The sequence below is a fragment of the Microcaecilia unicolor genome, chromosome 7 (genome assembly GCF_901765095.1).
Source record: "Microcaecilia unicolor chromosome 7, aMicUni1.1, whole genome shotgun sequence".
NCBI classification, from domain to species: domain Eukaryota; kingdom Metazoa; phylum Chordata; class Amphibia; order Gymnophiona; family Siphonopidae; genus Microcaecilia; species Microcaecilia unicolor.
Genome location: NC_044037.1, coordinates 271725325 through 271740065, shown reverse-complemented (window position 1 = coordinate 271740065; position 14741 = coordinate 271725325). Strand labels below are relative to the sequence as shown.

The following is a 14741-nucleotide window of genomic DNA, read 5'->3' as shown; positions in this document are numbered from 1 at the left end:
CTTTTCAGGATGATTTTTTTTGTTGTTTTGAGGTTTGTTTTGTACTGTTCTATTTTGTTTACATTGTTAGTCTTATTTGTTTCAATTTTACGTTTGTGTGTTCTGTGATCCATTTTGTAAGCCCTGTCAGGTGAAAAAGCAGATTATACATTTTTAATTTAAATTTTTCAACAAATATGACTTGGAAAATAATTGCAAGAGTCCACTGACCATCCAGTTTAACATTTACCACAAATATATATTAAAAAAGTTATACAAAATATAAAAAGATTGTGTCTTTATTGAAATGGTGTTAAGCTTTAAGATACACCAATTGTTTTCCACTGAATTTGGTTTTAATCAGAAATGACAATAGTTACAATACTGGTCCAACAATCTTGTCTGCTTTTTTTTTGTTCCCAGAAAGAAAGAATGCACTGAGTAATCAGAAAGCACTGGCAGGCATAGGTTAATTTAAGATACAAGCTCTTTAGTTCCCAAAGTACTTGCAAAGTCAATTTACAGAACTGGAATCTTTAGATTGGTCACATGAGCAAACAAGTATCAGGTGGCAGTTAAACTTTAATTTATTATTTACTATTGAAGTTGCCATTGGTCATTTTTCCTCAACGTAACTTTTTTCCTCAATGTATAAAAAAGTATGAAATATAAACAAGTTCTTGCATTGTACACTTTAGCAGTACAATTCAAGTATTATAGAACTGACCATGTAGACGCATAGAATCCCATTAAATCATGGAAAATCCACCAATATACAAAATATCAGGGCACAGAAAGAACTAAAACCCACTTCTTTGCTTTTGTTAAACACAGGTTCATATATTCAATCTAAAGAAAAAAAAACATTTAATCATTTTGGCTTTCCACTACATCTGCATGTTGAGACACTTATTAAAATAATTCCTGTTTTATTGTGTTTGGTCTTTGTTGTTGTCAAGTCTTGTTTGATATTATACCAGCCATCTAGACTAACAGGAAATTGGAAAGATCTCTTCCTCCCATCTCTCCAACCCTGATCATCCTGTTGTCAGCTCTAAGACATGACTCCAAACACAGGGTTGTGACGACAAATGCTAGGTCCAATTTCTTCATAATCTTTTTTGGTATGGCATACTTGGTAGAACTCGGGCTAGAAAAGAAAACATGTCACTTGAGAAATAATTGAAAACTACAATTTAGTTTTACACATATACAAACAAGAGCTTCCCTCACTGGTACTAAAAAATAAGCATTTTCCAAACACAAATATTAAGAATACAAAATTATATTATTAAAAGGATACAGCTTTTTATATAGTGAACAACATAAGACAAGGATGATAGTTTTTGCAGCCTTCTATAGATGCTCTGTTTTCAGGCTATCCACAATTAATATGCATGAGACATTTGCATGAGTGGAAGCAGTGAATATAAATGTTGCATGTTTAAAATGCTCTTACAGCCTGCAAATTCACTATGACTTTCAGGAGGTTACAACTAGTATTACAATTAGTATTAGTACTAATCATTAGTATTAGTACTAATACAATTAGTATTAGTACTAATCATAAGCATATTCACTGTAGTTATTGTGAAAATCTTTGGCTTGTCAGGGGTGGGGAGGTGAAGACTCCAGCACCAGCTACAGAAATAGCATAAACAATATACAGAAAAGTCAGTTTAAGGAATGCTTTTGGTGCTACCAAGTCAGGGAAGAGATGTCATTTCATCACCTACATGAACTCATTCTGGGGTGTTGTGACTACAGAATTCACATATCAACTGAGGTTGCCACATTTGAGAGAATGCACCGAGGTACCATGGCTTTATTCTCCTACTACTGCTTGATGCCACTGTAATGACTAGGGGCTTCCTATTAGGGAGCATGCCTATTCAGCATTAGATGAGTATGGCAGATGGAATGGGTGATGTTAACTTCTACAGCTATATGCTAAAAGCCACCAAATACACCATATTGAAGAAGCATAATACACCAACAACCATTCAATGGGTCCCATGCAAACAAAACTTTTCTGGAAATTGCACTAAATATAGTCTATATCATAGCTGTATCTGCAAAAGAGACAGACATGCCTTAACATTCTCATCTTTTGTTGGGGTGTTCCTGTGTGAAGGCTCTGTTGGTCACATAGCCCATGCTGTAACAACATACTATCCGTCTTGTTCTTGGCAAAATAGAACTACCCACTGTAATAAAAACCTCATGGAGTTTATCACTATAATCAAACTATACAAGTAGCACTGTTTGGCTTGTTGCCTAAAGAAAAATATCTATATAAAATACTTTTGTGTACGTACTTTAAGATAAAGTACATACGTAGTTCTGATTACTCAAAAGTATGCACACGTTCTTCTCCTGATCTAATACTACCCTGGGAATAGATCCTAATTTTCATTAGGAAAGGTATATGCATCGTGAAACAATGTGTTTAGCTCTAACAGGGTGCCAACTAAGTTATGGTGCCTATTTTAAGTATTTTATATTACAAAAAAAAGGTGTCTACTTTTCTTTATAGAATACTAGCACAAATTACTGAAAATAAATGCTCATTAAGGTGTGATCACTTACACCCAGAGATGCCAAGTTACCCAGTTCCAGGCTGGAGATTTTGGGCCAGTCCTGGTTTGGAACTTATATTCCAAAGCAGTGTGAGATTTCTAGTACCTGACCCTGGCCATTGAAATCAGTGCTGCAAGTTCCATAATGCACCAGGATGGGGTGGTTAGAAATCGAGGACTGGACCAAAATCTCCAGCCTTGAATTGGGTAACTTGGCATCTCTGCTTACACCAGACCAATAACTGGTGTGAATGGCAACAGCCAGATGTTAAAATTCTATAATTTATCCATCTATCTGTGCACTCCACACAAGCTCCACTCATGCAGAGGCCCACTGGCAAAGTACACACAATCAAATCATGGCACACACATTTCTGTTAGGTAGTTTTCTATGAGACCATTTAGATACCTTTCTCCCCCTTAAACCTAGGTAGCTCCTTCCAGATTTACCTCAGATTATAAGCAATAATCAAAAAGCCCATCCCTATGGGTAAAAACACTTCAGACACAGAAGGGGCTTTGATGATCATGAAGTGCCTTTTATAATTACCCCCCCCCCCCCCCCCCTGCATAAAAGTTGTATGATGAAAACAATGCACATAACTTTTGTGTGACTCAGGTGAAGGTGTGTTCAGGTGCAAATTTTGGGTGTAGCACAGGTGGAATCACAATGTATGTATGTTTATATTTTTTAAAAAAGTGTGCACACTTACACATGCTCTTCAATAGGTGAAAATGTACATGGGTTTATTTTACTCATGAGTTTTACCGGTATTCTATAAAGACACACGGTCACTTGTCCCTTTATAAAGCAGGCCCAAAACAGGGAACCAACTTGGCAACCTGATAAAATTTTACCCTCTAGAAGTTCAGATACTTAAGTGTGTATAGTAAACTAAACCAGACTGGACAGTTATACACAAAATTAACAAACTCCTTCAATCCAATTTGTTTTAGAAGGCTCCACAATTTTGCAGTCAGGCAAGTTACTTAAAATGTTCCAGCAGACAATATTCACTATAAGAACCAGAAGTAATAAAATTATGAACATAGTAAAGAATTTTTGTATTTTATGTACATTTTTGATTATATAGAGTAGGGGAGCCTTACCGTAGAAGCCAACATAGATCCTCCAAACCAGACTGCATATCTCTGCATGTGATGAGTAATGACTTGCACATCAATGGGTTTTGGCTACAATAAGATTGAAATAGGTGAATCGCTTAAACAGTACTTTGCATTCTAAATTTATACGTACACAAGTCCTACTTGGTAGGAGATTAGACTTGCTGAGCGATAGAGTTTATGTTATGTTTTATAATTAACAGCTTTTAGTTTTACTTCATATTGAACTGTAGTTATGAATTCTATTTTTATGAATTTTTACAATTATATAATTGCTTTATGAATATTCTGTTACTTGTATGGTAAGAATTGTATTATAGAACTTGTTAGTTGCTAGGGATAATCCTTTAGGATCAGAAAAGTTGGGTACAAGGGCAATATATAGATATATTTCATGACCACACACTGCTTTTTTTTTTTAACCTTGTACATTGCACACATCCAGACAGTCTAGTTTTCAGACTATCCACAAAGAATACACATACCTGCATTAAATGGGTGCAGTGCATTCAAATGCTCATACATATTTACTGTGTTACTTGAAAACCTAACTGGCTCCAGGGATTTTATAGTTGTCTCCTTTTGGAAAACGCACTGCAATTCCACCACTCAGAATAAAGGTTTCTTTGCTCTACAAAACAGTGACATGCATTTCCCTTTCCATTTTAATATTTTGTTTTTGTCTGGGGGAAACTGACTCCAGTTTTGACAATTTTTAAGCATACATAAACCTGTCTCCCCATTTTTATTAAGAAAATAAAGAACAAGACAGAACATTTGGTTATAAAGAAAGCAATTTTCATATTCCATGTGGCGCTTACAGTCCTAGCTTGTGGTACTGTTCCTTTCTTTGAAAGTGCAGCCAGCATGCAGTGCGTGCAAGCAGATGGGAACAGGTGCAAATTATGTGCCTGAAAATTCACGCCAACATTTCAATGTGAAGTTGTGCATGCCTTTTACTCCCCCACCAATCACCAACTTTGTGTAGTCTAGTGACTACATGTGTAGTTTTATCTGCATACAAGGGTGGCGCAATAATCAACATACATTTGTACATGGGTCAACATATGTCTACATAAAAACCTTATGGTTTTTGTCCTTCACATGCCCAATTTTGTTTTGTGCTCTCATTCATAGCTTATTAACTGCACTATGTTTTTGTATACCACAGAGTGATGTGCTTGGACAGGGAAGGCCACTTAAAAAGGTAATCAATAGATCACTGAACATAACCAGGCTTTTTTTTTTCTGGTGTCAGTATTTCCCTGTTCAAAAGATGCCTATTCCTGTGTACCAAGGCTACATTACATTTCATCCCCACACGTCTCTGCCTTTCTACTCAGGGCACACATTTCTTGATGCTTCATACTTGGGGTAAATTTTATAGAAGTGGGTTTTTCGTGGGTGTGAAAAGTGGAGACTGATCAGTAAAATACAGAATACAAAAGGGATAGCTGTTTTCTACCAGTTTGAGTATAGATTTGTGCAACATTTGAACGTTTCAAGCCCCCAAATTGACGAAGTTGTTCAATCCTCCTTCTACAACCACTTCATTTGTGCTCTGAATTCTCTTCTTGCTTTAAATATTTTAGTTCATTCCCTAATCATCAACCAATTGGACTATTGCAACTCACTTACTTTATAAGGGACTTAGACAAAGAATTATGCCAACCTCAAACTGTACAGAACACTACTATCAGGTTAATTCTTAACATTAAAAAATTTGGTCACGTCACTTCTCATCTTAAGCTGTCCACTGGCTACCTATTTACTCATCGTGTTACCTATTAACTTTTCCTACTGGTTTTCAAAATAATGAACTCTGGAGAACCTTTATATTTTTCATGCCATCTTATCCCCTGCAGCCCTAGTAGAACCTTTAGATCTGCCCAATAGAATCAACTTGTAACCCCCAGCTACCGTGATATCATACATGAGAATATCAGGCACTGTATCTTCTCAGTTTAAGGCCCCCAGTTGTGAACTCCCTCCCATCCTCTCTTCACCTGCAGCCTTCGCTAGCACAGTTTAAGATAGATTTTAAGACATTTCTATTTCAAGATGCTTTCTGCTAATTCTTTTTCTTCTTCTCTGGCTTTCTGCCATGAGACTGGTCCTGATCACACTTGGTGTACTCCTCTCGTTCCTTCCACCCACTATCCTATCATATTTAGCAGTCCTACCCCCTTTCCCTTCACTGGTGTCTTGTCTGATTTAAATGTTTACCTTTGACTTCTACCTAGATTGTAAGCTGCCCTGAAGGTCCCCCATAGGGCGGGATAGTAAGTTGGAAAACGTGGAACGCTCATTGTACCTTTGCTATATTGTATGTTAAAATCACTTTGAGTGACGTGTAAGAAGGTGGTACAAGATTATGAAATAGAATATTTGAGGAATGAGCTGACAATTTGATATATATGTGGGAGGACAGATTCAGGATCTCTTACATTATGGCAGCTATAGGCAACAGAACTGGTACTACTGCATCCTTTAGGCTTCTAACATACCAAAATATCTCTAAATAGCTGATAGGTGACCCCTCTATTCAGCCACAGCAAGTTATGGCAAAATATATCTAAACATGTGCTACACAAAACTGGTGAAAAGTATTGGCAAGTCAGATTAGGAAATTGGATACCATTTCACAAGCTGATATAATTTAGCTGGAACTCTCACTGTTATATATGTGGTTGTTGGAGATAGATAGTGTAGCAGATTTGCTCTATTTTATAACGTATGTTATTTCTCCTAGTGCATGTGCAAATGCTCAGAAAATCTTAAGTCCCAGAACTATAAAAAGTTAGTAAACCATCATGACTGGATACATAAGCAGCAGCTTGCTGCAAGCTGGGAGGACAGATTGAGAGCCCTTGCTAACACATCTCATCTATGCTACTGAAGATCTGCCAGGAGTCAAAAATAGACAAAATTGTCCTTGAAGGAGAAAAAAACCTCACATACTTACATCTTAAACCTGATCCAGTACAATACACTACAACACATGCTGTGAGAACACTAACCTTCAGTCTACCGCCACTCAGCTCCTCACTGAGCTTCAGCCTGGCATCCACAGTTCGTTTCAAGTCTCGCTGCAAACGGCGGCCAAAGTCTCTGAACATGGTTGAGCCTCCAGAGAGAACTATGTTCTGTAATAAACACATAGAGAGATTAGGATATTTAGTTTTCTTGAATGGATACAAAGAAATTTGGAAATACTCGTACAAAAGGTAGGAGAGATTAACATTTCCTAAAAGCAACAGGCTTCTAAACATTTCTTTTAGAATTGAGTGGAGTAAGCACACCTTCACAGCTTAATATTTAAAAAGGAAGATTTCTCACAATAGTCCACCATTATGAACACTAATAATACATTTCCTTAATATTTTCAGTTTTTACTTGTCTGAAGCATGTTAATTTCAGAACTTTCTACATTTTCATTTTCTATTGTTATGGTTATAAGCAAGTCACAAGTTTTCTATTCATTTTCATAAGAATTCTGTGCCAATATTGCTCTCAATGTACTAAAAAATTGTAACAGAAAAAAGTACAGGTATGTGCCACAGAAGAAACTAAATGCAAAGGGTTACTAGCTTTGTATAGTACTACTAAACATTTCTAGAGCGCTACTAGGGTTACGCAGCGCTGTACAGTTTAACAAAGAAGGACTATAGCACACCCTATTAACTCCAAAAAACCATAAACCAGCACATCAGGAAGAGCTGAGAAAACTACTAAACACCCTTTTGGAGATTCAAGGATGCTGGAATTATGTTTCTCCTTGAAAGGTATCCTACTCTGACGCAATAATGTACAAACAATGTATTAATATTACAGACTATAGATGAAAACATAACACACAAAAGTATTATTAATAAAAGTAGGAGGTTACATCAAGAATCAAAACTAATTTCCATACCAGTATTATACCTACTGACCTTATAGAGAGGACGTCTAACGTCAATAGGGCAGTTCTGGATGACTTCATCTACTACTTCCGAGATGGGTTGTGTGAAATCAGGATTGGCAAACTAATAACATAGAAAACATCATCATAACAGTTAAATAAAAATATTTCATGGCTTGGAACAGAATACTTACTCCAAATTTAAACTGCAAATCTTTCAAGTTAAGGGGAGTGTTATTTGCAATTTCAAAATTACACCATTATATTCCTAAAACAGATACTTCTAAGCAATGGAAAGAAATATAATTTGCATCCACATTAGTTAGGGGATATTTTGAAAAAGGAAAGACACTTACTTAAGTAACACGGACTTGGGGAAAATCCACTGCTTATTTCTAGGATACTGTAAAAAGGATTAGGCGTTCTACTTATTAAGTTATCAAAACTCAACAACCAAAAACGAAAAGTAGAAAATAGATAAGTGTGTGTCACATAGTATGATATAACTTAAATTTTTGGGGATGTCTCATAGATAATAGTTTGGCTGTATGTTATGACAAAATATTTTTGTCTGGCAGCCGTAGCAGTTTTTAATCATTGACTACCCCCTCCATCCAAAATATGATAAATTGTAATAAAGATGAATATCATGTAAAAAGTACTTAGAGCACACACTTATAATGGTAGGAAGAAAACTATTTGTACAACCACCAATCAATCAACAAAATAACTTATCTTGTGTATTTTGTGAATATAATAAGGAGCAACCAGGAACCTTCGTTATCCCGACAGGACCTGTTTCGCCAAATTGCTTTGTCAAGGGATAATCCTGCAAAGCCATCAATATATAACAAAGAATTAATTAAACAGATTACACCAAGAATGTTAATACATGTGTCATCTCTAAATGAAATCCTCCTAGAAAACTAAGCTCAAGACTTACGGTTCCAGCTTCCTGGTATATCTTATGCTCACTCTATCTTAATGCAAAGATGGCGGCGGCGTTCTTTTCTATATAAAGAGTCAGCACCGGAACTGCTGAGTGCTTCCCGTGCGTCATTAATGCCGTAAACGTCATCTGTGAATCGGCTAAACGTGATACGCTGCAACCTTATAGAAAGCAACCCCAATGCATATATGTATTTAAACCTCCTGGTTCGATCGTATCTAGATTAAAAATCCAATAAGATTCACGCTGTGACAATTTCCTGTTGCGATCGCCTCCCCTCGAATGTGTAGTTACATGTTCTATAACTTGACATCTGAGCATGTCTACTGTGTGACCTTTGTCCATGCAATGTTGCACTAATGGAGCACCTATATTTCTTGCCATGATTCTAGATCTATGTTCAGTCATGCGGACATTAAGCGACCTGCTGGATTTACCTATATAGATTCTATCGCAAGGGCACCGAATGCTATATACGATGTGAGTCGTCTGACAGGTAGTGTAATTAAGTAATTTATGGATGTGATTCTTGTGGCAGAAACTATCTGTTTCAATAGTTAACTCACAAGTTTCGCAACTTTTTTTGTTGCACTTGTAATGACCAAGTTTAATAGACTGCTCTACTGTATTTGTCACTGGTAGCATTGCAGGACTTAAGATCTCCTTTAAATTCCTTGCCCGGGAAAAAGCTGTCCTGACTCCCAGCTCTTTAAAAAGGGGATGTGTACGCATGATGTCCCAGTGTTGTTTAATAATCTTAGTTATTCTTTCACCTTTAGGGACAAAACGCATTACACATGTCATAGTTGATTCGTCAGGGTGAACTTGTTCTTTGGTCTTTAATAACAGGTTTCTGTTGTTGTATTTAGCTCGACGAAACGCACGTTTTAGGACAGATTTAGGATAGCCACGCGACAGGAGTTCATTGGAAAATTTAGTGGATTGAGTGACAAAATCAGTATCGGAAGTGCAAATTCTTCTAAAACGAAGGAACTGTGAAAACGGCAAGCTGTCTCTTAAATGTCTCGGATGACAGCTTCCATATTCTAAAATGGTGTTCCTATCGGTGGGTTTAGAGTATACTTTAGTCAAAAAACCACTCTTTATTTTTATCACTTCCACATCTAGAAAATGTATGGTCTCTGCTGAAAAAGTCATAGTGAACTGAATTTTAGGATGACAACAGTTCAGCCACGCAAAAAAGTCCAATAAATAGTTGGTATTCCCCTGCCATAACATGAAGATGTCATCAATATATCTACGCCAAAGGCGGATGTGAGGCAAAAAAGGAGACGATGTTAACCATTTGTGTTCAAATGCTACCATATAAAGATTAGCTAATGTCGGAGCGAAAGTCGCCCCCATCGCTACACCGGAAATTTGTTCAAAAAATTGATCTTGAAATTTGAAGAAATTCTTGCAAAGAGCCAATTTTGTGAGGGAGAGGAGAAAAGACGTAGGAACATCATGTGGTTTGGGTCTACTGTCCAAAATCATTTCAACCACTTCTAACATCTCGTCTTGAGGCATTCAAACAATTAGTGATAAAGGATGTACATAAACTATATGATCAACATCTACAGAAGACACATGATAATTTGACTAGATCTGAAAGATTAGCTCTTACTGAGTTAAAGACTAACACTGACATCGTAATAAAAAAAGCAGATAAGGGGGGAGGGGTCGTTGTCCTTGATAGAGACAAATATGTATCCGAAATTGAATTACAACTAGCGGACATTACTGCCTACAAAAAGTTAGACCATGATTGTACCAATGATTTACAAAGTAAGATATATGACATCACTCAAATTGGATTAGAACAAGGTTTTTTGACACACAAAGAACATCAGTTTCTGAACAATAAAACTCCAATGGTCCCAGTTATTTATACACTGCCTAAAGTTCATAAGGATCCCCTAAATCCACCAGGAAGACCTATAATGTCATCTAGGGGATCTTTATTGGAACCATTATCGATATATATTGATACTTTTTTGAAGGAATTTGTCCAGTATTCGAATTCCTATATTAAGGATACCACCCATTTTCTATCCATCTTAGAAGAAGTTACAATCATTGAGGACAACACTATTATGGTAACTTTGGACATTAAGTCATTATATACTATGATACCTCAAGACGAGATGTTAGAAGTGGTTGAAATGATTTTGGACAGTAGACCCAAACCACATGATGTTCCTACGTCTTTTCTCCTCTCCCTCACAAAATTGGCTCTTTGCAAGAATTTCTTCAAATTTCAAGATCAATTTTTTGAACAAATTTCCGGTGTAGCGATGGGGGCGACTTTCGCTCCGACATTAGCTAATCTTTATATGGTAGCATTTGAACACAAATGGTTAACATCGTCTCCTTTTTTGCCTCACATCCGCCTTTGGCGTAGATATATTGATGACATCTTCATGTTATGGCAGGGGAATACCAACTATTTATTGGACTTTTTTGCGTGGCTGAACTGTTGTCATCCTAAAATTCAGTTCACTATGACTTTTTCAGCAGAGACCATACATTTTCTAGATGTGGAAGTGATAAAAATAAAGAGTGGTTTTTTGACTAAAGTATACTCTAAACCCACCGATAGGAACACCATTTTAGAATATGGAAGCTGTCATCCGAGACATTTAAGAGACAGCTTGCCGTTTTCACAGTTCCTTCGTTTTAGAAGAATTTGCACTTCCGATACTGATTTTGTCACTCAATCCACTAAATTTTCCAATGAACTCCTGTCGCGTGGCTATCCTAAATCTGTCCTAAAACGTGCGTTTCGTCGAGCTAAATACAACAACAGAAACCTGTTATTAAAGACCAAAGAACAAGTTCACCCTGACGAATCAACTATGACATGTGTAATGCGTTTTGTCCCTAAAGGTGAAAGAATAACTAAGATTATTAAACAACACTGGGACATCATGCGTACACATCCCCTTTTTAAAGAGCTGGGAGTCAGGACAGCTTTTTCCCGGGCAAGGAATTTAAAGGAGATCTTAAGTCCTGCAATGCTACCAGTGACAAATACAGTAGAGCAGTCTATTAAACTTGGTCATTACAAGTGCAACAAAAAAAGTTGCAAAACTTGTGAGTTAACTATTGAAACAGATAGTTTCTGCCACAAGAATCACATCCATAAATTACTTAATTACACTACCTGTCAGACGACTCACATCGTATATAGCATTCGGTGCCCTTGCGATAAAATCTATATAGGTAAATCCAGCAGGTCGCTTAATGTCCGCATGACTGAACATAGATCTAGAATCATGGCAAGAAATATAGGTGCTCCATTAGTGCAACATTGCATGGACAAAGGTCACACAGTAGACATGCTCAGATGTCAAGTTATAGAACATGTAACTACACATTCGAGGGGAGGCGATCGCAACAGGAAATTGTCACAGCGTGAATCTTATTGGATTTTTAATCTAGATACGATCGAACCAGGAGGTTTAAATACATATATGCATTGGGGTTGCTTTCTATAAGGTTGCAGCGTATCACGTTTAGCCGATTCACAGATGACGTTTACGGCATTAATGACGCACGGGAAGCACTCAGCAGTTCCGGTGCTGACTCTTTATATAGAAAAGAACGCCGCCGCCATCTTTGCATTAAGATAGAGTGAGCATAAGATATACCAGGAAGCTGGAACCGTAAGTCTTGAGCTTAGTTTTCTAGGAGGATCTCATTTAGAGATGACACATGTATTAACATTCTTGGTGTAATCTGTTTAATTAATTCTTTGTTATATATTGATGGCTTTGCAGGATTATCCCTTGACAAAGCAATTTGGCGAAACAGGTCCTGTCGGGATAACGAAGGTTCCTGGTTGCTCCTTATTATATTCACAAAATACACAAGATAAGTTATTTTGTTGATTGATTGGTGGTTGTACAAATAGTTTTCTTCCTACCATTATAAGTGTGTGCTCTAAGTACTTTTTACATGATATTCATCTTTATTACAATTTATCATATTTTGGATGGAGGGGGTAGTCAATGATTAAAAACTGCTACGGCTGCCAGACAAAAATATTTTGTCATAACATACAGCCAAACTATTATCTATGAGACATCCCCAAAAATTTAAGTTATATCATACTATGTGACACACACTTATCTATTTTCTATTTCTAGGATAGGCAGCACAAAATGTATTTGGGATCTTGCCAGGTACTTATAACCTGGATTGGCCACTGTTGGAATCAGGATGCTGGGATTGATGGACCTTCTGTCTGTCCCAGTATGGCAATACTTATGATTTTACCTGTAGCTGGTGATCGCCAAGGACAGCAGGCCACTTATTCCAACACGTGGGCGACATCATCTGACAGAGCCTGGGTGCAGATGCTGAATCGCTAGCAATAGAGGAAGTTCTAGCAGTGTATCACTGCGCATTCACTGGTGCCTCACGCCTGATGCTCGAGCGCAAGTCCCTCAGTCAGGTGAAAAGCATAAAGAGTACAACCAAAAAACTCCTATGGGAGGTGGGAAGGTATGTGAGAATAAGCGGCCTGCTGTCCTCTGAGAACACCAGCTACAGGTAAGTATCTTTGCAAAGACAAGCAGGCCACGTTATTCCCACATGTGGGAATCCCTAGCTACCAGGCTCACCAAAAACAAGATAGCTAGGATAAGAGTCTCAAAATGTCAAGACTAAAGCTTCAACCAACCTGAAACTATATACACACTAGGTGTAGGTGCAGCCTGGATCAGAATAAAACAGAGCCTAGGAGGGTGGAGTTGGATTCTAGACATCAAACAAATTCTGCCTGTCAATCTCTGAAAGCCTTTAGAGTGTTCCAAATGGCCTGTAGCTCGAGGAGATTGATTTGAAGATGAGTCTCCTGAGTGGACCACTGACCTTGAGTGTGAAGCCCATCTCACATGAGCTCCCCAACCCAGGTTGGATGCATCTGTCAACACATTTTGATGCAAAGGAATTTGGAATGGAAGTCCCATAGTCAAATTGGACCAGATCGTCCATCAGAAAGATGTGAGCGAACTCTGGAGGGACGTGAATGACATCCGTTAGGCTCCCCCGTGGCTTGAGGTCCACTGGGCCTCTCAAATGGAGATGTGCCATGGGAGTGACATGAACTGGAGACCATGTGGCCTATCAGTCTCAACATTTACCTGCTGGCTACTGCGGACCTGCGAGGCAAGTATTATCAAAGTATCCACTCTTACTAGAGGAAGGAAGGCCCAAGCCTGCGCAGTGTCTAGCAGGGCTCCTATGTACTCCAATTGTCATACTGGAATGAGATGGGATTTGGCATAATTTATGAAACCCTAGTAGCTCTAGCACCTGAATAGTCAACTGCAATGACTGTATTGCCCCCTCCTGAGATGTGTTCTTGACCAGCCAATCATCCAGGTAAGGAAACACACAGTCCCAGTTTGTGTAGATATGCTGCGACTACTGCCAGGCACTTGGTGGGCAATCTGGAGGTTGCCGACGCCAATTTATCGTTTATTCATTTACTAGACCATCACTTATTACAAAAAGTAAATCAGAACGGTTTACAATATAACATAACATCAAAATATAATGTTAAAATACTATAAAACATACTCTGAAATCCATTTATGATAGGAAAGCACAGCAAAACAGTCAATTAAAAACAATTCCTACGAGTTGCTTAAGCTATAATCATAATCATAAAAACACTTAATAAAATCTAGAGAAAAATGAAGAAAAGTATATTCTCTTTCTCTCTCTCTTTTTTTTAATCTTTTCCAACCTTTCTTTCCCTTATTCTCCTATTCTCTCCCTCCCCCTTTCTTTCTTCTCTTCTCCTAGCCCTATCCGTTATTTTTTTTAATTTATAAATTTTTATTAAACAACCATGTTAACAATCACTTTGGAGCAAGTAGCTCCCATATAACATTCCAAATATTCAAACATTTCCATAAATCATTTTTCTCCCCATACCTCTTCCAACCTGCTCAACCCCCCCACCCTCCCTCCCCCACTCCCCCCCTTAAGCCCCCCCCCCCCCCCCGCTCCTTACTCCTTTCTGTTTTGGTTTAACCCGCCCATTTCTCTGAGGTTCCATCCATAATGACCTCCAGATGTGTCCATTCTTCTGCTGTGGGGCTAAATCTCTATCCGTTAATTTTTTATTTAGTTTTGTAATTAAACATTATCTTCAAATACGTCTCGAAAAAAAATGCGTCTTTAAAATTTT

The 14741-nt window shown here is 37.7% G+C and overlaps 1 protein-coding gene across 1 annotated transcript in view; it reads right to left on the bottom strand.

Moving 5' to 3' along the window:
* Positions 1 to 262: 262 nt before the first annotated feature.
* ACTR3 (actin related protein 3) overlaps positions 263 to 14741 on the bottom strand; it is a 106871-nt gene continuing 92392 nt past the window's right edge. Inside the window, exons 9-12 of the mRNA XM_030209572.1 lie at positions 7619 to 7711; positions 6704 to 6829; positions 3669 to 3752; positions 263 to 1129 (exon numbers count right to left, since the gene is read on the bottom strand). Of these exons, the coding sequence (XP_030065432.1) occupies positions 1034 to 1129; positions 3669 to 3752; positions 6704 to 6829; positions 7619 to 7711 (399 nt within the window). The 3' untranslated portion in view covers positions 263 to 1033. The remainder of the gene's footprint in view (positions 1130 to 3668; positions 3753 to 6703; positions 6830 to 7618; positions 7712 to 14741) is intronic.